The sequence below is a fragment of the Thalassophryne amazonica genome, chromosome 14 (assembly GCF_902500255.1).
Source record: "Thalassophryne amazonica chromosome 14, fThaAma1.1, whole genome shotgun sequence".
Classification (NCBI taxonomy): Eukaryota; Metazoa; Chordata; class Actinopteri; order Batrachoidiformes; family Batrachoididae; genus Thalassophryne; species Thalassophryne amazonica.
The window spans coordinates 61,462,861-61,486,409 of NC_047116.1; the positions used below are offsets into that span (position 1 = coordinate 61,462,861).

Sequence of the window (23,549 nt, forward strand, 5' to 3'; positions counted from 1 at the left end):
ATAAAAATAACTGCTTACCTTTGATTGAAAAAGGTTCTTCTTGCAAGAAAACACCACAGGTTTATAAAATGTTCTTTAATAGAGCAAGACCTTTATGTTATGGAAGTTCACTGATTGAAAATATTAGTATTTATTTAAATATGATTATGTTGATGTACATTCAGTACAATGTGCCAATTAATGCATGATTTTATTCAATATTTAATTCATTATATGTTTGCGAATATACGTTCATTCATTACAAAATCTTAAAGAATAAAATAGATAAATAGTAAAGAAATAAATAGTGTGTGAAGACATGTGATGCATTCATTTTACTCAAAGATAATTTTGGACATCTGTGGAAATAAAATTTGATTCCTAGCTTTGATCTGTAAACCTAGTATGTAGTAGATAGCCTATCCCAGTGGTCATTGGGCAAAATGCTGGTGACACCCTGGAGTGGCCATCAGTCTATTGCAGCATCTTATAATTAAATTATGGAGATATTTTAATATCCCCATATCTCCAATCATCGTCCATAAATGTAAACCAGAAACATAAAAGTAAACTGAAGTCAATCACACTGCTGATGTTAACACACCAAAGAAACTTTGATTTAAAGCTATTCTGAGAAATTTTCTTCTCTACAATTAAGGCATTTTTTATTTTGACATTTACTGGTATCAGACCCTTAAGTGCAGGTAATTGAGGACAAAGGATTCCAAACACAAGAGCACTTTGGTCTCCCTTAATGACAGGCAGGAATTTATGATTAATTACCAGTCGCTCTTCTACTGGTAGAATCTTGTCCTCTTTCCTTCTCTCTTCCTCGCCCCCTCTATCTCTATCTATCTTCATTCTTTTTGTACTTTTCCCTCTCTTGGTCTGAGCAACACTGGAAGTGTTGTAATTTCAAACGAGATAAGAACAAAAATTGCTTCGAGCTACGGTTTGCTTCAGCTGCATGGTTCACTGAGACATACGTGATGTTGGCTGCCCTGAGTGTTTGAAGCCATGTAACGCTCAGGACCATCACTTAAAACTGTATGCCATTATCCAAGCTTTCTTCATATGTACCTTTTGTGTATTAGACAGAAGAGCTGAATTAAATAAAATATGTATTTGCCAATAACAAAATTGTTATGGCCGGATAGAACTGTGCAGAACCTTTAGCCAGAGATTAATGTGTGACCACTTTTAATCTTTAAAAATATGCTATCTTCAGGGGATGAAAATGTACAGTTTTTACTGCAATTCCTGGAAAACAAAGTTGGGTTGTGCTTAAAAACATTTGTCATCTTATTATTGATGTTTTTGTGTTGTCATGCAACTGTAAGTACAGCTCCAAAAAAATAGTTAGTTTCATTCTTGGTTTGTTTATTTGATGGGGGATTGGATTTTATATTTTATTTTTTCATTTGTTTTGGGGGGATAGGAAAAGAAGGTGAAAATAATCATATTATAAATAATCATATTTTGTTAATAATAACAATAACAACTGACTGATGACTGATTTGTCTTGTTATGCGTGAATAAATATAAACAAATAGCCCAAATTTGTATTTTAATTTGTGGTGTCATACATTATTTTTTTTATCCACATGCTAATGATGCTTAAAACCTTTGGTTGTCTGCATGTTTTCCACAAGAAATATTGAAATATAGATTTATAATATCATGACAATAAAAATAAGTTTAAAATAGTAGTTTATATTATACAATATTGACTTCTGTGAACAGCAAACTGAACCTTCCTACATCATCCAACACCAAAATCTGTTGTTAGATCACGCATGATTCATATTGTATTTTTTATATCGATATTGGGTATTGAGCTTGTTGAGTAAAAACAATTCTGGTGGGACGCTGATAAAAGCTCCTCTGTAATTCCGGCCAAACAAGACAGGCCACTCTCTATGAATCTAATCATACAACAGAATAGCCTACACAGTAATTGCTTCAGACCCAGCGGTCAGCCAGCAGCAGCTATATTACAAACTTCAAAGAGCTAGAAGAAGATGTTAGGAAAGATGTTAAGAGAAAAGGCAATTTTAGTTGATCATTTCATGCAAGCACAATCTGATGAAGAGGAGAGTCGGTCAAGTGTGAATATGTCTGCTCTGAAATACAACAGCTGCCCTTGTCTGTTGCACTGCCATCAGACAGAGATCTGACCTCAAGTTGACGTAAGGCCGCTAGCTGTGGTCATGAGGTCAGGGGTTCAGATTTTAAGCTACCCACCGCTGAAAAATGAGGCATGACAATATTTTTAATGATTTTTAAACAATTAAACCCTCAAAAGCTTTTGGAAAGATTGATGGACAGAGATACTCATGGGATTATTAATCTGTTCCAACAACATGCCCTAACTGGGAGATTATCATTGCCAAGAGTCCATGGAAAAGCAATGTGAATCCTTTTTTACATTTAAATTTCATGTACCCATTATGTACCCTGCAGTGGAAAATATATTTTGATAGGGTTTAGACTGGTAATCACAGTTTTCCAGGACTTGCAAGATTTCCAGCCATGGAGCACACCCTACTCCAGGCAGGTAATGATGTCTTGCCCAAGTGAAGGTGTTCAAGTACCTCGAGATATTGTTTACTAGTGAGGGGACAATGAGGTGTGAGATTGGCCGGAGAACTGGTGCAGCAGGGACGGTGTTGCATTCGCTCTACCTTACTGTTGTGACAAAAAGGGAATTGAGCCAAACAGTGAAGCTCTTGGTCAATCTTCGTTGTTACTTTCACCTATGGTCATGAGGGTTGGGTCATGACTGAAAGAACTAGATCATGGGTCCAAAATGGGTTTCCTCAGGTGGGTGGCTGGTGTCTCCCTTAGAGACAGGGTGAGAAGCTCGGTCATCTGTGGAGAGCTCGGAGTAGAGCCGCTGCTCCGTCACATTGAAAGCAGCCAGCTGAGGTGGTTCAGGCATCTGGTAAGGATGCCCCCTGGGTGCCTCTCTAAGGAGGTGTTCCAGGCACGTCCACCTGGGAGGAGACCCCGGGGAAGGATCCCCCAGTCAGAGGCGGTTAATGTGGCCCGGCAAAGGTTTGGGCTCCCCTACTGGAGCTGTTGCGCCCAAGACCTGATCCTGGATAAGCGTTTGAAGATGAGTGAGTGATGTGTGCAAGACTAGACAACACTGTTGCAACAATGCGGCCCATCTGAATACTAATGAGCTGTAATAAAGCACTAACTATGGTTAATGTGAGTATATGAAACCACCAGAGGTGGGACAAAGTCACCAGCAAGCCACTTTCAAGTCATGAATTGGCAAGTCACAAGTCTAAAGTCAAGTCCCAAGTCAAGTCTGAAGTCATAATGACCACCAATTGTTTGCAAGCTGACTTGACACTTGACTTGAGACTTGCTGATTCATAACTTGAGAATGACTTGACAGTGACTTCGTCCCACCTCTGGAAACCACACATTAGCATTAACACATGTGACTACAATTCCAACCTTTTGCATAAACAGCGGTTCTCGCCACATCCAAAAATATGCTAATTCTGCTATATGAAAATGTCCATCACTCTTATGGTTCTCTCACATATGCAACTAAAGTCTGCAGTTACTGAGAAATATAATCCATAATAAGTGCAAAATGTATTTCCCAGGTAAGGACAGAAACATACTTGTTTTTAACTACATGTTCACTTATACTGATGGTTGATGATGCTCATGTATTTTCCATCCATTTGGTGCATCAGTTATACATTTCCTCAGAAATTAATGCAATGTGTCCACAAGATGAAATATAAACATGAATGACAGGTGTAGTGTCAGGATAATCAGCAGCAAAAACTGTCAGAAAGTTTTGTAAAGTTGTGTGACCAATTCTACAATCACCCACATCTGTATTATGTGTGACATGAGGGGAACAATAACAGATACTGTCGCCATGCCTCACTCACCTTGTTGTAGGATTTTGCCAAAGTATTTGTTATGGCTGGTACAGTTCCACCGACGGTACCTGAATTGGTACTGACACTCCCTCACGCCCAACCGTGCACCTTTGGCCACCTCACTCACTATTTCTGGCTGAGTCTGGCACAACTCAGCCTGTTTCCCTGCCAGACGCTTTGCCTTCCTACAAATGCTGTTGGGGTCCATGACCAGTGGACTGCCCACTGCCCTAGAAGAAGAAATTCATTGTTAAAAAAAAATAGAAGGCATAATAACATGTCAACAATGGAAAGTTCCACTTCTGCTCTTTTTGTTCAGAAACACCTGTTAACTAAATTAGTGCCTGACACAAACCAAATGGTTGTTCTTTTTGTCTGTGGCTGCTATGCCTGCCAAGTCTGCACACTACATTTTTAAAAAATAGTTTTGAAACTGGACTGTACTGGGGAGGACTGTGTGGTCCTCACAACTCTGGAAATCAAATAGTTGAACATTTTTCGTAGACAGACAGCTTACAGCTGTTTTAATGTGCTGTTACTCTTCAGGAACCAGGAGAGAGGCGGTCTAGACATAGGTGTCACAGTTCCCCCTCACACCACCCCCCACATTCATTCAATGGGCAAACAATGACTCCATCAGAAATTACATATTTCTCATTCAAAACTCCTGTGGTCTGTTTCTTGCTGTTGCTATTCTGTGACTGATATGATCCATAGCAACCACTGGATCTTAGATCCTTTTCTTGTCAAGACTATCACCCACCCCTGACACACATCCTTGTCAGGATGAGGAGGAGGATGATGACATTTTGTCCATGTGGCACATTTCTCTGGGACCGATCCAGCAAGCAGGTGCCTCAGTGTTGAGGGCCCCAGTGGTTGGAGAAAGCCAAGGACATACCCATGTTTCACCTGGCTTTCACACATAGATGACAACTTTAGAAATTTGTCTAAGTGCCCCACGAGTGTGGCTTTGGTTTATGCACTGAACTGACAGGAAGTGTGGCCGCCCGATCTGTCATTCTGGACATCCCAGCTGGACAACACGTACTGTGGTTGGACGGACATGGACTACCAACTGCTCACTGTGACGTGCACGTGTCTGCTTGCTGTCATCATGTGCACATAAATAAAAACACATATCACTGTGGCAACAGGCTGCAGTGAGCGTGTGCGCGCATGCAGCAGCCCATTGACAGGCTGCCACCAGGTTGAAACGGACCGTCAGATCATAACACGCAGCGGGTGATCTGACTGTCACATCACCCATGTGAGCTCTGTTCCACATGACGCGGTGTCAGTCCTGCAGCATGCTGTCCACAAGACACGTATTTTAGGTAGGACACGCACGCGCGCCGGCTAAACACGCACCAGCAAATGTGAACATGATAAGATGAGCGAACTGCTTCTCATTTATGTCATTTCATGACTGTACGTCTGTGACCATGGATCATCTACAGAGGAACAGACGGATCATATTTGTATTGCCTGTTTGATAAGAGGGATTCAATATAATGCAATGTTTTTATATGGTGTGTGGTTTTATTTTTTCTTAAATACGTCCATGTCCTTCCTGATATCAGGCAGTTTCCTGCACCTTTCACAGGCCAGCGATGGTAGCTCAGTAGTAAAGTTTCTGACTGACCATCAGAGCTTTTGGAAAGTGCGGGTTCGAATCCCGTGGATGATATGTTTTTTTTTTTTTTTTTTTCACAGCAGCTGCGCGATGTGGTTACACATCACACTGCTGCTCACACTGTGTTCCCGCGTGCATGAAAACGCTGCAACATTTGTTTTTTATAAATTTTTTTATTAATTTTTTCTTCATAGCAGCTGTGCGATGTGGTTCATCACGCTGCTGCTGGCACTGTGTTCCCACATGCACGAACTGTCGCACCGGCATCGTGCACGCCTGCCCACTGGCGCCATGTTTCGTGGTGCACTCATATGAGCTGTTCCAATGGGAGTTGCTCTGATTTGTACATATTCACACTATCTGTGAAGGGGCCTAAGTAAGAACAGCTCAGCTACTGATCTATGTGTCACCTGTTGACAGCTGTGTAGTTATTGCATTATTTTTCCTGTAAGCTTACAAAATTTTATTTTAAAATACATATTGTTAGATTTAGCACAAATTCTGTCACACCACCAGTAATGCTCCCACCTTGTCCCATCAAGAAAATCAGGCCTGGTGCCACCACTGATTCTAGATTTTTATGTGAAAATGTTTCACTGTAAGATTGTGTAGACATTAACCATTTAAAGTACATAAATCCTTAGACTAACCACTTTTGGGAAAACATTTCATATCCAACGTATTTCAAAGAACAACATAGTATACTACTACTACCAAAAAAAAAAAATCTCAGGCTTTTCAAATGTGTGGACAAATAAATCAAATGCTCTAGTTCAAACATTTAAAACATTAAAACACACATACATAATTCTTGTATTTGATGAACACAAAGCCTGGGCCTCTTCAACAGCTTTGACTGATGAATGTGTATAATAGGATAAATAGTTTATTCTAATTCTTAATGGCAAAGTGAAGCTGGGCTCCAACTCAGGGAAACACTGCCAGCACTCGTGGCCACTTCAGTGGCACAAGAAGAAAGTGGCTTTGCTTTTCTATAATAACTTTATGCGGCTTCTCTTCTACCCTCATTCTTTTTGTCACTTTGTTGCATCTGCTATCTCATACTCAGTCCTTCTACATAGCTGACTTTTTCTACCTCTTCTATTCTTTTCTCATTCTTGACCTCTATTCTTGACCTCTCCTTTGACTCTGTTACCTCTTCCCCACCGCCGACCTTCGATCGCTCGATCTCCAGTTCAGCAGATGTGATCCGTAACTTTGGGTTCCACCATGAAATTGGATTCAGAGGCTTATGCACGACAGGGAAAGACAGTGTGTGTGGGAGGTGAGCTGAGCAAAGGACTACCTCATAGGTTTTCATTCAGCCTTGTCCCTGTTAATCGCACCGCCGGATATCATTCATCTGCTTCGCAAGTTTGTTTTAAGAAGCCAAACAAGCACTCTTGCCAATCCTCGCTCTTGGCGGTCTGATACTGAGCAACACATGCACGCACACACGCACTCACACACCAGATTCAGCCTTCTTCAATCAGACACACAGCCATGTATCACAGACACAACACGCTCCAAGTATAATCAACAAGTATATGAAAACCTGCAATTTTACAATAAGCTTAACAAACAGAAACTTAAGTGTTACTAATATCCCCAAACTCCAAAACTCTGCAACTGGATTACTCCTTTTATAGGTCAACATTCATGAATCACTTAATGTATGGAGTCTGTAGACATCAACCTCATGAAAACTTGCAGAGTTGAGAATTAAACTTGAGAATTATCTTCCAAAATCAATACAATGAACTGCCAAGATATCATCTTTAGTGGAATGTCCTTGAACACAGTACACCCAATAAAGACCTTCAGTCATTTTCTAAATTCCTAGTGAAGGAGTAAATCAACAGAAGACATTTTCATTTTTTTTTTTACTTTGCATGGAGAAAATGTCATTAATGATCGTGTTTTTCCTTGTTATCAGTTGCATCCCAAAGAAGTACTAACATGACAAGGACAAATAATTTCAAAACTCAAAATTTTTTCCTCTTTTCAGTCAAATGTCTTCATCAGTTTCCTGATTAACTTCATGAAAATTAGAATTTTACTTGACAAGAAAACATAAAACAAACTAATGAAAAAAATGGTTCTTCTTCAAAACTAGAATGAGCAATCAAAGAGTGAAAAACCTAAACTGTTTGATAAGGATTTGTGCAAATCATTTCTTGATGGTTCAGTGATTTCGCTCTGTGTGGTTGTGTGTGGTCTTGACATTTGATCAGGGCTGTGAAAATTTGAACCACTTTATCCTTGACTTACTGACAACCATTCCAACATGTTTAACTCATAGTGATCCAAGCTGTTTGAGTTAAACTGTTGTCACATTAAATTTGGCCTTTAAAAGTCAAGGGTCATTTGACAAAAAGGTGATATGATGGTATATTCCTGTTTATTGATGCATTGCTAACCAGTTGCTAACCAAAGCAGTGACTCTACTCCAAGTTCCTCCTGCATATTCTAAATTCATGCCTTGTCCCTGAGTGTAAGCCCAAACACTCTATAGAGGAACCTCAATTCTGCCACTTGTATCTGCAATCTTGTTCTACTCAAAGCTAATGACCATAGCCATAGTTGAAGATGGGAGCATAAATTGACTGGAAAATCAAGAGTCTCGCTTTTCGGCTCAGCTCTTTCTCCACCACAGGACCTCATATGCAGCGCCGAACTGTCAATTGATTGCACGCTCCATCTTAACCACATGTGTGAACAAAACCCTGAGATACTCGAGTTGTTGCCTAATCTTGGGTATAGAAATATCCTCCGACCCAAAGGGGACAATCCCCCCTTTTCCAACAGGGTGTTGTGGTCTCAGATTTGGAGGTGCTGATCCTCCAAGTCACTAAACATTCAGCTGCAAACCTGCCAACTGCACATTGAAGGTCACTATTTGATGAGGCCAACAGAACCATATCATCTGCAAGAAGCAGAAATACGAGGTCGATGGATTTGAATGACGTGCGATTACACCAATCATGCTTGAACCCTCGTGCTCATGCGTGAGTTTTTTCATGCGTGTCGGTGATGTCATTTCGCTGTGGGCAGGCCTTGAGTGAGATGTGGTCCCGCCCTCTCGGCTGAATTCCTTTGTTTCACACGCTGCTCGAGACGGCGCGCGTTGCTTTATCAAAACTTTTTTCTGGACCTGTGAGGAATATCCGAGTGGACACTATTCGAGAAATTAAGCTGGTTTTCGGTGAAAAGTTTAATGGCTGATGAGAGATTATGGGGTGTTTCTGTCGCTGTAAGGACTTCCCACACAGCAAGATGTCGTGCAGCGCTTCCAGGCGCCGTCGTCGGCCTGTTTCGACTTGAAAACATCCTAATTTAAGGCTTAATTCACCCAGGACGTCGTGAGAGAACAGAGAAGATTCAGAAGAGGATGGCATGAGCACTTTATGCGGCCATTCCACTGTTTAAGGACATTTTTTAATGAAAGACGTGCGGGCAAATTCGCCGAGTCGTTTCCGTGACGACTCGGCGAATCTGTGTGCGCCGCGACAGGAAAAACACCTCCATGTTGAAAAGCTTGGGCATGTTCCAACTTGCCCGTTAAGGTTTCCAACGGAGGTGTTTTTCCTGTCGCAACCCCCCGCGGTCGGGTCCGGCCCGACATGCAACTCTGCCCGCACGTTCTTTCATTACAAAATGTCCGTTAACAATGGAATGTCCGAATAAACTCCTCATGCCGACTTCTTCTGAAAGTTCTCTGTTCTCTGACGACTTCCTGGGTCAACAGAGCCTGAAATGTGGAAGTTTTCAACTTGAAACGGCGAGACGCTGCCGCCTCAAAGCGTAGATCGCCGTCAGGCGCCGTGGGCCGTCCTTACGGCGACACTACCAGACCAAAATCTCTCATCAGCCGTTAAAATTTTTACCGAAAACCAGCTGAATTTATCGAATGGTGTCCACTCAATTGTGCCTTACAGGTTTTGAAAAAAATTTGATCAAACAAAGCAGCAGTCTCTGAGCCATTCCTAAACAATGAAAAAATCGACGAGAGGGTGGGCGACTCCTCACTCAAAGACTGCCCACAGGCGAATGACGTAACCGGCAGGCGTGAAAAAACTCTCGCATGCCCAAGAGGGTTCAAGCATGTCTGATGTAATCACACGTGATTCAAATCCATATGGTTTTTGAAAAAAATAATAAGGTCGGATACTTTTCTAATAGACCTCGTATAATTCGGTGGTCACCAAACTAAAGGAATGCTTTAGAAAGAAAACTCATCAGTTTAAAAAGTGAAAAGAAACTCAAACTGAAAAAAAGATAATAATAATAATAATAAAAGTTGGCATGACAGCATTTAAAGATGAAGATCAACTTTAAATTGCTTTGCCAGAGTAAAGAAACAGTAAACAGTAAACAATGGTTAGTTAAATACACAATTACAGAAAGTATTAGTATTAAATAGAAATCAATCAATCAATCAAAAAAAAAATTTTACAATCAGTACAACAAATTTCTGCGAAATGACTAGAAGATATATTGCACAAGATGTTTGACAATACTGCATATAACTCTGAATAACTGAATAACTCTGAATAAATATACGTTATGTATTCATCCAGCAGAAGAGGGAGGAATTATACAGTCTGACTGCCACAGGTAGCATTCTAAGGTGCACTTTGGTGGTCTCAGTCTACAACTGAAGGTGCTCTGACAGGATGTCAGTGTGACATGAAAGCTTCCTCAGCACCCTCCTATGTGACACCTCCGCCACAGACTCCAGCTCAACCACCAGGACAGAGCCAGCTCTCCTGATGAGCTTGTTGAGTCTTTTCATGTCATCTGCCTTCAGCCTGCTGCCCCAGCACACTACAGCATAGAAGATGACACTGGAGACCACTAAGTGATAAAACATCTGCAACATATTTCTGCAGACATTGAAAGATCTGAGCCTCCTGAGGAAGTACATTTGGGTCTGACCTTTCTTATGCACAGCATCTGTGTTTACAGTCCAGTCCAGTTTGTTGTCTATGTGGGCACCCAAGTACTTGTAGTGGCCCACAATGTCCACCTGTGATCCACTGATGGTAATTGGATTCGGATGGTTCTTCAGTCTTCTGAAGTCCACCACCAGCTCCATTGTCTTAGATACACTGAGCTGCAAGTGGTTGATCTGCTAGTCATTAATACGTATGTGCTTGCCAATGTGTTTTATTTGTGCAAATAAGCTATGTTTTTCAAAATGGCCCAAGTTTAAAATTTGATGTGGCTAATGGCTTTTTTGAGGAAAAAGACTTCTCAGAAGTACTTATGTCAAATTTAGTGCTTGTATCATTAACTGAACAATTCTTACACTTATCTGCTACACTATAATGCAATTTTTGCCCAATCAAAAAACTCAGGATGGATGAATAACAGAGTGAAAACATTGGTATTGCTATCACAAAGCCATGTATACTACATAGTAAATGATTACCTGCTCCAGGGCAGGTTTGATTCAGATACTGAAATGAAAACTTCATCTTCACCAGCAAAGCTATCACTTCCTACCTATCCAAGATTCCACAGAACTGTTAGCGTGTGACTAAAGCTGCCTCAAAAAGGGACAGCTGTTATTACTACTACTACGCCCCTGCTACTGTTAATCACAAAAGTGAAGAGGTAAAAAGATCATAGTAAAAAGAAAACAATAGAAAAATATGACACCAAACTTTTAGCACACTTGCAGATGATGATGCAGCACAAAGTAACTACTACTACTACTAAAGTTCTCAAAAGCCCATTTCACTCTCCATATATCAAAGTATAAGTATGCCAAGTTTGGCTCAATTCTGCAGCATAAACGTTTCTACCCCTTAACTACTACTACTACTACCACTAGTACTAAAGGGCTTAATAGCCTATGTCTCTCCCGGTGTCGCTGACCGAACAGTCCCCCCCCCCTAAAAATCAGTCCGCCCTGCCTTCATTGTCCATGTGTCATTTCTGTGCGTCAGCCGCGGTTCACAGATTATCACCACATTTTTGCTTAAAACTGCACTCCAGTCATCATCTGTCTCAACGACAGATATCTGAAGCTTTTGTACAACAATTATTTCCACATAAATTGAGCATTATTTCCTAACAAAGGAAGGAGGAAGCGATCAGAGAGCAGCAGCCACACTTGCTGCTGCTGCGTTCACTGTGCCTCCGTCATTTCAGCAGTGACTCACCAATTATAGCCTCGTTTCTGCTTAAAACTGACTTTAGAATGATTTAATAAGTTTCTATCTTGTCATCTGATAGTTAATCATCACATTATTTCATTTGATCACTTTGGGTGTAGAGAGTCAGTCTCAGACGAGCTGCTGTGGTCCCAAATGAGTACAGTGAAGGCAGGGTGGACCAATTTTTAGGGGGGGATTGTTCCGTCTGTAGTATATGTGTGGCAAGTTTGGCTCAATTATGCAGCACAAAAGTGTCTTTCCTCTAAAAGTGCATATCACCAGTAAATAAAATGTCAAATGAGCTATTATAAATATTTATGAAATTATTGACGTATTTCAGTTTATTTTTGTGCCACATACCCAGAGAAATTAAGTCATAAACATGGGGAAAATAGCATGATTTCACCTGCCTCTGATAACTGCTCAGAAACCTCAAGCTGCCAGGAATATGAATTTTGGTGACATCATCTGAGGTCACACCCCTGAAATGAATGGAGGGAAAACACATTTTTTTACAGTGTGAAATCAGTGTTTTTGTGTACTTTGACAGTGAAAACATCAAAATCATTAAAATTCAAAGGATTCAAGGATTCAAAAGAATTTTATTGTCATATGCACATAGGAACATGTTCCTTGCACAATGAATTGTGTCTACTGCATTTAACCCATCCTAATTGCCAGTTAGGAGCAGAGGTCGCCTTTAGGCGCCCGGGGACCAGCTCCAGATGTACATCCCTGCCTAGGACAACAGCAGGGCTGAGCAAACCATGACCGGCCTCATGACAACAGACGACACACACATAACACACAACACACATAAGCCGGCCCGGTACATGAACACATATAAAAAGCACACACAAGGTAAAACTAGGGAGAGAAAAACCTTCATAGCTGCTGCGTTAAACCACACAGCAGCAATGCAGGAAAAAAAAACATCAGCACAAAAAAAAACAATGATCACACACACAGACGAGAGACGACGAGACGACGACCGAGATTTGAAAAGTCCAGTTATCAGACAGAACACTCCGGAGGCAGCCTTTAGGCGCCGTCAACGGCCTTGTCTGTCCATCCTGGAGGGAAAAGGGGCCCAGCCCTGAACAGTCCACTGTCCACAGTCAACGTCAGAGCTGGAGAAGGTAAGGGCGGGGGGAGACCAGGGAGTGAGGCTTATGTGTTGTTCTTCTTCAGGAGGTTTTTATCACAGCAGCCTTGAAGTGCAGCTGTGTTTTGGGAAGCCGAATGAATATCCAGATTAGCAGACGCCTGAAAGATTCCACAGTCTGAAACAGAGTGGCTTTCAATACATCTGAATATAGGAGAGGAGATGTGGTCAATACTGACGATCAAAGCGGTTTTCCAGTGCAGCCATCCTCCCAGAGATGGTTTCCAACGTGCGGTTAACACCCGCCGACTGAGCTGACGCTGCCCTTCCAATCGAATCAATCATGTGGGGCAGCCTGGACAGGCCAATTATTGCCGCTTCCACCTTCTTAATTTTCCAGTAAACCAGCGCTATGCCCGCTCCACACAGCAGAAAGCCGGTCACCACCGAGCCAAATATATACACATCTTCGACGTCCTCCACAGACAGAGTGTAAAGACAAATGACCTGCCTCCAACTGTCCATCACGTAGCCCATCACATGCGTCCCGGCAGGACAGGTCGGGTCCTCCGCCCCCGAGTGTCTTGTAGAAAAAATAGTGTCAATTGCGTTCAGAGACCACTTTAACAGATCCATTTTTGCCGTTTTCCAGAAGAGCAAAGCTGGCAGCCTTACAGACAACATGCCACAGAAGCAGGAAAGATAGGGAGGGAGGGAGAGGGGAAAAATGCGTCTGTCTCGGCCGAGAGCAAGGAGGCAAAAAAATCAGTGTTTTGCAAGGATGGAGTCACATGACTATTGTTGCTTATTAGGTGGACAAATTTTCCAAAGACAATTGATACAACATGATTGAGTGAGCCATATTCCACAAGTGGAAAAAATAAGAATTTTTAATAAAGTTAACATAAACTCTCAAATAAATACTGTCACAAGTCGTGGGCGCATTCATACTGTTGCGCTTTACTTCTTCATTTAGTTGTTGTCTGTTTTGTTCTCCCTTCGTGTCCTGTCACGTCACGTCACAGTGAATCAGTTTCCCTGGTTATGTTTTTCCCACAGAGCACTCTATTGGTTTCTCTGTGTTGCTTCTTTTCCCACGGCATACAGTGTGGCTTCTCTTTGGGTTTACTTTCAGTTTAATACTCTCATCTCCTGCATTCTCCCTCGTAACTGTGCCTTTTTCCTACGACAACCTTTGGCACTTTTCCTTTTGTCTTCTCTGCATTTATTATTAGTTTCACTTCTTGTGTTTTTATCATGTCCTCTCTATGATCACTGTTTATTATTCGGTTCACCTCATGATTCTAGCATTTACTGTTCAGTGTATTTCTTGTCTCCTTGTGCACCGGTTCTTCTTGGTTTAAATTCTATGTGATGTGGAACATGTGCACTTCTGCCATTAATGTATGAGCATCCTTTAAAAGGCATTTTATTCAATGTCTCCTGCCAGATAGTCATGGTTCTGTCCCACTTTCTCGTGTTCTCCTCATGAGTGTTTCTACTGAACATTCCTAGTGTTCCAAATATTAATGATATTAAACTTTGCCTAACATGGAGTTGATTATCTATGCTTTTGTCTCTTCTTGTTTGGATTATTGTGCTGGTCTTACATGTCTTAGGGCCCCTTCACACATAGTGTGAAGTTTGGACAAAGTGACACAGGAATCATGTGCAAACTGTGTAATGTTGTCCCTGTTGCCAAAGCCTCGTACACCTGTTGCTACAACTATTTGCGCACACAAGCACCTGAAAGACGGACTGTGCACTGTGCAAACTCATCGCACCCTCTCACGGCGGGTGCCAGCCAAATTCCAGGTGGCCAGTCACACTCTTGGCACGACAACAGACTGCATCTGTCATTCTGGGCATTCCAGCTACACAACACCTACTGTGTTTGGACAATCGTGGAATAACAACTGTCCACTGTGAGGCACGTGTGTCTGATTGTTGTATTTACATGGACATAAATAAAAACATATATCGCCATGGTGGCAACAAGCTGCAGCAAGCGAGTGCGCGCACGGAGCAGACACTGACAGCCCCCCAGGTTGAAACGGACCATCAGATCAGAACACGCAGTGGACGATCTGACCGTCACGTCACCCATGTGAGCTCTGTTCCACATGACGTGGTGTCTGTGCTGTGGCGCGCCGTCCACAAGACACGCGTGTCGGGCAGAACACGCACGCAACCGACTGGACACACCTGACCAGTAGATGTGGACATCAGAGCACACTGCTTCTCATTCATGTCATTTCATGACTGTATGTCAGTGACTGGGTCATCGCTTGATAAATGCGGTGTTTTTATATGGTGTGGGGTTTTAATTTTTCTTTGTAATACTTCCATGTCCTTCCTGATATGAGACAGCTATCTGCAGCTTTCAAAGAACAGCTATGTAGATCAGTGGTAAAGTCTCTGACTGGGAATTAGAGGTTTTGAAAGGCGTGAGTTCACGTCCTGGGTTGTGTGTTATTTTCTTCTTTTTTTTGTTATTCCACATAAGCAGCGTGATGTGGTTCAACACATGCCAGCTGGTTTTTATTTCTTCCACATAAGTGGTGCCATGTGGTGCACCTGGCACTGTACCTGCTCTACGGACACTGGTGCGTGCACAAACTCTCACATTGGATTCGTGCACGCCTGACGTCGGCGCAATGTTTCGTGGGCTAATTTTGAACTGTTTCGCCGTTTTCGTCAATGCGCCGTACAAACTTCGCACTATGTGTGAAGGAGCCATTAACAAATCAGCCTTGGAACAGTTTCAGACTGTGCAGAATGCTGCTGCAAGACTTTGCAGAATGCTGCTGCAAGACTTTTCTATCCCAGCTTATTCCAATTAAGGGACACAGGGGGGTGGAGTCTATCTCAGCAGTCATAAGGCGAAAGGTAGGGTACACCCTGGAAAGGACATCAGTCAATAACAGTGTCACATAGAAATAAAGAAACACATTTACATTCGCATGCACACTTAGAGTCAATTTAGGGTCACCATTTCACCTAACGTGCAAGTCTCTGGAAGTGGAAGGAAACTGAATCACCCAGAGGGAACCTACAGGAACACGATGAGAACATGCAAACTCCACACAGAAAGAACCAGGTAGGATGGGATTCCATGACCTTCTTGCTGTGAGATAAGAGTGCTAACCACAAAGCCACAGTGACACCGTGACTAAAATAAAAATTGTTAAAACCAGTCAGCGCTGTTGTTACTGTGAGAGGTTCACTGACTGGTCTGTGATAAATAAACTTTGCGTGAGCACAAAGCACTCAGTGAACTCTACAAGTAAAGTGGACGTGCACACACACACACACACACACACACACACACACACACTTGACAACCCTCCAAGGAGTGTATTGACACAATCGCTATGGAAACGACAGTGTGTGTGTGTGTGTGTGTGTGTGTGTGTGTGTGTGTGTGTGTGTGTGTGTGTGTGTGTGTGTGTGTGTGTGTGTGTGTGTGTGTGTGTGTGTGTGTGTGTTGGTGGGCTATACGCGTGTGGTAGTCCTATAGATAATTAATGCACACAGATGGTGTCTGTGTGTGTTAATTAATACTTAGCAGCACACATTCCCTCTCAACAACCTCTCATTATCTACCCAATGTTATTAAGATGCATGTGTGTGTGTGTGTGTGCCATATTGCCTTTCTGTCAGGAGGCTCCTTGTTACCTCAGGAGGTGTGGCATTCTAAACCTGCAGCGTCAACTTGATGGAGTTCTGCTCTGTGTCACAAATTAAGGGCCCCTTCACACATAATGCAAATATGTACAACTCAGGGCGACTCACGTCGGAACAGCTCGTATGAGCGAACCATGAAACATCACGCTGACGGACAGGTGTGCATGAAGCCACTGCGACGGTTCATGCACACGGGAACACAGCGCGAGCAGCTCTGCGATGTAGTTACACATGTGGTTACACATCGCGCAGCTGCTGTGAAAAAATAAAAAATTCCATGCCACCCATGGGAATCAAACCTGCACTTTCCAAAGATTCTGATTGCCAGTGAGCTACTATCGCTGTCCTGTGAAAGTTGCGGGAAACTGCCTGATATCAGGAATATTTAAGAAAAAATAAAACAATTTTATCGAACCCCTCTTATTAAGTGGACAATACAAATATGAGCCGTCTGTTACTTTGTAGATGACCCATGGTCACAGACGTACAATCATGAAATGACATGAATGGAGCAGTGCGCTCATCTTATCATGTTCACATCTGGTGCCAGCCCCGCACGTGTGTCCTGCCCGACACGTGTGTCTTTTGGATGGCGTGCCGTAGGACTGACACCGCGTCATGTGGAACAGAGCCAATGTGGGTGACGAGACAGTCAGATCGCCCGCTGCATGTTATAATCTGACTGTCCAGATCACTTGGGGTAGCCTGTCAATGTGGAACAGCGTACACGCACTCACTCACTACAGCCTGTCGCTACAGCGATATATGTTTTTATTTAAGTACAAGTAAAGACAGCAAGCAGACACAAGCGCGTCACAGTGTCCAGTTGTGAATTCATGTCTGTCCTAACATGGTACATGTTCCCCAGCTGTGACATCCAGAACCACAGATCTCCACAGCCGCTTCTGTGGGTGGACACACCCCGTCAGTTCAGTGCACACACCAATCTTGTCACTGTGTCTGCAAAGCCACACTCATGAGGCACTTAGACAAATTTCACATCTGACTGTTTTCATGATGATAGTGTTAATGGCCACACATTTTGTAAGTGCTATGCGAGCGGTGTTAGATGTTCGTGCATGTCACCTGGAATTTGATTGACACCTGGCACGAGAGGGTTCGATAGGCTCGCACAGCGCACACTCTGTTTTTCAGCTGCTGATGTGTGCAAATATTTGTAGCGACAGGTGTATGATGTGTTAGAAGCAGCTACGAATTTTGCATACACGTTTTGCATATAATTCTTGCTTCATGCACACTTTATGTGCAGTTTGACCAAATTCACACTATGTGTGAAGGGGACCTAAAGGAACAGAGAGTGATCTTGCATGAAATGGAATTACTGCAACAGAAGGATGGAAAATAACAAAGGATTACGAACCGAGCAAGAGGCCTGTATAGGGAAATATCAGACTAAGGTGTAATATATATACGAGGTCTGTTGGAAAAGTAACGAACCTTTTTATTTTATGCAAAAAATATACGGATTTGATTATATGTTTTTACGTCAGCCAAGCTTGAACCTTCGTGCGCATGCATGAGTTTTTTCATGCCTGTCAGTTGCATCATTCGCCTGTGGGCAGGCTTTGAGTGAGCACTGGTCCACCCCTCTCGTCGTTTTTTCATTGTCAGGAGAATGTCTGAACGACTGCCGTTTTGTTGCATTAAAATTTTTTCAGGAACCGTGTGAGACAGCCAGGTGGAAACCATTCGATAAATTCAGATGGCTTTCAGTGAAAATTTTATGGGCTTCACAGAGATTAAGGAGTGTTACTACCGCTTTAAGGACGGCCCACAGCGGCTGAGGGCACGCCACGCTCCGAGCCGCGATCGACAGGCTGAAACAACCATTTCATTTCTAAACGGATGGCTGTATGGATCCGGGACCATCGTGTGCAATTTCTCTGGTTATCACAAGAGCTGGACATCAGCCATTTTCTGGCAGATTTCACTTTTAACAAGAGATTTTGTCATGGAAAGCCACGCTTTGTCTCGCTCCATCAGCGGCTCTGTCATGACGCGCGAAGCCTCCGCGGGCATATATATATATATATATATATATATATATATATATATATATATATAACATGCAAACTGACAGTATCGCCATTTTCATAAAGAAATTGCTAACAGATGGTCCAGTCGTTAGCTGGTAAACTTTCAATCTGTGTGTTTTTTCTGATGCTGTTTAGATATTTATGGAGTGCATTCATGTCCGACGTTGTTTTTCTAAACCCGTTTTTAGTTTCCTGGTTTGTAACAAAAATATGCATTGCGTATTGGAAATGGAAACCGTCATGGAAAACGGTCCGATATGGGAAAATATCCAACCAGTAATCAGCCAATCAGAGCACGCGTAGCATCGCAGTCATATAATAATTGGATGCAACAACCGTCAAACTAAAACTGTTAATTTGCACTACAAGGGTGCATTCATTCAAGATGACTCTCTTCACTGAATATAAACACAATAAACAACAAATAAACATCCTACCATCTGTTTTTATTCAGAGTGCTCTATCCACCACGATGCTATTGCTGTTATTAGGGCTGAAGCATCTGTGAAACTGTGAAACTGTCTGACAAATTTGGGAAGGTTTGAAACAGTTACCCTGTGTACACTAATAAAAGCTCTGTCTCAGATAAAAGCCTGATTTGTTTTTCATCACACTGCATGTAGTGATCCCACCTATGGCCTTTCTGTGTGGAGTTTGCATTTTCTCCATGTGTTTGCGTGGATTCCCTGTGGGTGCTCAGGCTTCCTCCCACTTCCAAAGACATGCCTGTTAGCTGATTTTGAAACTTTAAAAAAAATTGTCCATAAGTGTGTGACTGTATGAATGCGTTTGTGAAGGTATGAATGTGTCTGTTTGTCTATATGTGGCCCTGTGACAGACTAGCGTCCTGTCCAGGGTGTATCCCGCCTCACACCCTATGACTGCTGGGACAGGTTGCAGCACCCACGACCCAATCTTGGATAAGTGGTTGAAGATGTGTGTGTGTGTGCGTGTGTGTGCACATAGTGAAATGGAGGAAGACGGCGTGATGTCATTGTTGCGTGATTGTCATGGCAATAGAGGTGCCATTCCCTGTTGGTGAATGTGTGCATTTCACACATGTTGTCACATGGTTGGGGATCTTGCAAATTTCAGCAGAAATGGAGGGTTTTCACTGGTAAAATGAGCTACCAGCACCAGGACAATTTCATTGGTGAGGAGTGACCAAACAGCAAGTCTTCACTTTCACATTACTGTTGTTTTCTTATAGTAAGAGGGAGGTGATGATGAAGCGTTGGGCTTGAGACCAGAGGATCCTCGGTTCAAACCCCAGCCTGACTGGAAAATCACTAAGGGCCCTTGGGCAAGGTCCTTAATCTCCTAGCTGCTCCCAGTGTGTAGTGAGTACCTTGCATGGCAGCACCCTGTCATCAGTGTGTGAATGTGTTTGTGTGAATGTGAGGCATAATTGTAAAGCACTTTAAGCGTCTGATGCAGATGGAAAAGCACTATATAAATGCAGTCCATTTACCATTTAAGAGAGTTTGTATTTGTTCGTGATTTTCTAAGGCAACTGTGCTTCCAACATGCTCCAGCAGACAGCCCAAAGCAAGCGAACACCTGGACATTCAGAACTGGGCCGGAAGAGCAGCAGGAGTGAGTCGAGCGGACAGGGAGAGGGAGCATCTCGTCAGTTGGGCCTGTGGGCGGTGTGAAGGAGATAATTGCCCCGGCAGTACTTTAAATATATACAGTGGTCCCTCGCTATAATGCGGTTCACCTTTCGCAACCTCGCAGTTTCATGGATTTTTTTTTAAGTGCAATTTTGCTCTCACTGCCTCCGATGCGCTTTCTGCGGGCTTGGTAAACGCAGCAGCGGGCCACTCACACCGTCCTCCTGTCTGCTGTGCGGAGCTGCGCCAAATCTGGCAACAGGTCCAGAGACTACGCTCGCTGTTTTGATCAGGATGTTGACCGCAGCCGCAGAGCTCCGTGGCCACCGAGAGAGGACTTGGATTCTTTGCGGGTCCCGCATCCATACCTCCGGAGGCAGTGAGCGAAGGGAGAGCACGCGTATTGTGTTCTGTGTGTGTCTGTTTATAATCTTCTCGCACAGAAGAAAAAAGAGAGTGTTTACACAGGAGAGAAAATGTTAATGCCTGTTTGAGAAAAGTGTATAAAATGTGTAGTGAGGGGTTTTTACAGCCTTAAAACATCTATAAGAATTGCAAAAAATACCGCTGACTACTTTGCGGATTTCGCTTATCGCGGGTTATTTTTAGAATGTAACTCCCACGATAAACGATGGACCACTGTATTTCGTAGGCTGTCTTCTCCACTCGCTCCATGTACAGATTGGCCACAATGGGGGATACCGGAGACCCCATCGCACAACCATGGATCTGCCTGTAGTAATTCCCCCTAAACAGGAAATACGTGGTGTTAAGACAGATCTCCAAGAGTTGGCAGAGGGAAAAAATTTTTTGAGAGAAAAATTAATTTACTCCATTTTGGAATAAGGCTGTAACATATCAAAATGTGGAAAAAGTGAAGCGCTGTGAATACTTTCCAGATGCACTCTACTCATGAAAGTGTGGCACATGGCCAGGGTGTTGTATCTGATATGCCTTCATTATCAGTGATTTCCTTTTTGCTAAAGCTTATAGTTAGGGCTGGATCAGGTGACCCTGAACCATCCCTTAGTTATGCTGCTATAGACGTAGACTGCTGGGGGGTTCCCATGATGCACTGTTTCTTTCTCTTTTTGCTCTGTATGCACCACTCTGCATTTAATCATTAGTGATCGATCTCTGCTCCCCTCCACAGCATGTCTTTTTCCTGGTTCTCTCCCTCAGCCCCAACCAGTCCCAGCAGAAGACTGCCCCTCCCTGAGCCTGGTTCTGCTGGAGGTTTCTTCCTGTTAAAAGGGAGTTTTTCCTTCCCACTGTAGCCAAGTGCTTGCTCACAGGGGGTTGTTTTGACCGTTGGGGTTTTACATAATTATTGTATGGCCTTGCCTTACAATATAAAGCGCCTTGGGGCAACTGTTTGTTGTGATTTGGCGCTATATAAAAAAAAAATTGATTGATTGATCCTCATCATGAAGTCATTTCTATAGGTACCCAAAGATCTGCTGAATAAACCTGGCAGCAAAAACATCTATGCAGTTATGCCCTTAGGTCCAAGTACTACAACCATCAAGCAGGACTTGAAGTACGAGGACAATGAAGACATGGAGCTTCAATCTCCTGCAAGTATATTGGAATGGCCAACCATCTCTGTCCAGGTCCCTGGACAGAGATGGACAAATATTGACAAATATTGTGAAATCTGTTTCGCAATATTTGTTTTTTATTTTTATTTTGCCCTAAACTGTACATTTACAAGGAAAAACAGCACAATTTAAACCTGTAGTTTCATGATAGTTTCAAGGCTATTAATTTTATGCAGTTTTTATTCCTGCAGAAAATTTGAAAATCCTGCCCACGTTCCACCCACTGAGCTCATAATGTACCACAGAACTACATGATGTACGAGGTCTGTGATAAAAGTAACGGACCTTATCATTTTTTTCAAAAACCATATGGATTTGAATCACGTGTGATTACATCAGACATGCTTGAACCCTCGTGGGTATGCGAGAGTTTTTTCACACCTGTCGGTTACGTCATTCGCCTGTGGGCAGTCTTTGAGTGAGGAGTGGCCCACCCTCTCGTCAATTTTTTCATTGTTTAGGAATGGCTCAGAGACTGCTGCTTTGTTTGATAAAAATTTTTTCAAAACCTGTAAGGCACAACTGAGTGGACACCATTCGATAAATTCAGCTGGTTTTTGGTAAACATTTTAACGGCTGATGAGAGATTTTGATCTGGTAGTGTCGCTTTAAGGACGGCCCACGGCGCCTGACAGCGATATGCGCTTTGAGGAGGCAGCGTCTCACCGTTTCAAGTTGAAAACTTCCACATTTCAGGCTCTGTTGACCCAGTAAGTCGTCAGAGAACAGAGAACTTTCAGAAGAAGTCGGCATGAGGAGTTTATTCAGACATTCCATTGTTAACGGACATTTTGTAATGAAACATGGAACATGCCCAAGCTGTTAAACAATTTCTCAGTTACTCAGTTGTTGAAAGCCATCAAAAGCTGCCTGAATTTTACAAATGGTTTTCAACACGGAGGTGTTTTTCCTGTCGCGGCGCACACAGATTCGCCGAGTCGTCATGGAAACGACTCGGCGAATTTGTGTGCACGTCTTTCATTACAAAATGTCCTTAAACAGTGGAATGTCCGCATAAATGGCGGCCTCTTCTGAATCTTCTCTGTTCTCTCACGACGTCCTGGGTGAGTTAAGCCTTAAATTAGAATGTTTTCAGGTCAAAACAGGCCGACGACGGTGCCTGGAAGCGCTGCACGACGTCCCGCTCCGTGGGAAGTCCTTACAGCGACAGAAACACCCCATAATCTCTCATCAGCCGTTAAACTTTTCACCGAAAACCAGCTTAATTTCTCGAATAGTGTCCACTCGGATATCCCTCACAGGTCCAGAAAAAATGTTGATAAAGCAACGCGCGCCATCCGCAGCGGCTATTCAGACAAAGAGATTCCGACGGGCAGGGTGGAGCACTCCTCACTCAAGGCCTGCCCACAGGCGAATGACGTCACCGACACGCGTGAAAAAACTCACGAATGCGCATGAGGGTTCAAGCGTCAGAATTATGAATCGGCGCTCATCTGAAAAGTGTCGGACTTCAGTTCCAAAACGTTCTAACAGCTAACTACAGAAGTCAACACAGTTGGTCAAAATCGTCCGGTGGCCCCAAGTGTGATGCACATGTTCAAAACCCTCCGGGCGCCATTGAGATGGGACACCTATCCGACGCCAGTCCATGTGCAATCTGAGGACCATGTGACTGCAATTTACATATTCCGATGGCAGCAAAACGGGATTCGAAACAATTTGAGCGCATACGAGAGAACCTTGAGATGGATCTGGCACTGCAAAGCCTGCCGGTATGACCTGCACGTGCCATGTATAATAATGTCTATCAGAACTGTTGGACAAAAAAGGCT

The 23,549-nt window shown here is 43.0% G+C and overlaps 1 protein-coding gene across 1 annotated transcript in view; it reads right to left on the bottom strand.

Annotated features, from left to right (window-relative positions):
• The window catches only part of wnt6b (wingless-type MMTV integration site family, member 6b), a 155,965-nt gene that overhangs the window by 43,997 nt on the left and 88,419 nt on the right, over positions 1-23,549 (bottom strand). Inside the window, exon 2 of the mRNA XM_034186682.1 lies at positions 3,903-4,123. Coding sequence (XP_034042573.1) covers positions 3,903-4,123 — 221 coding nt within the window. The remainder of the gene's footprint in view (positions 1-3,902; positions 4,124-23,549) is intronic.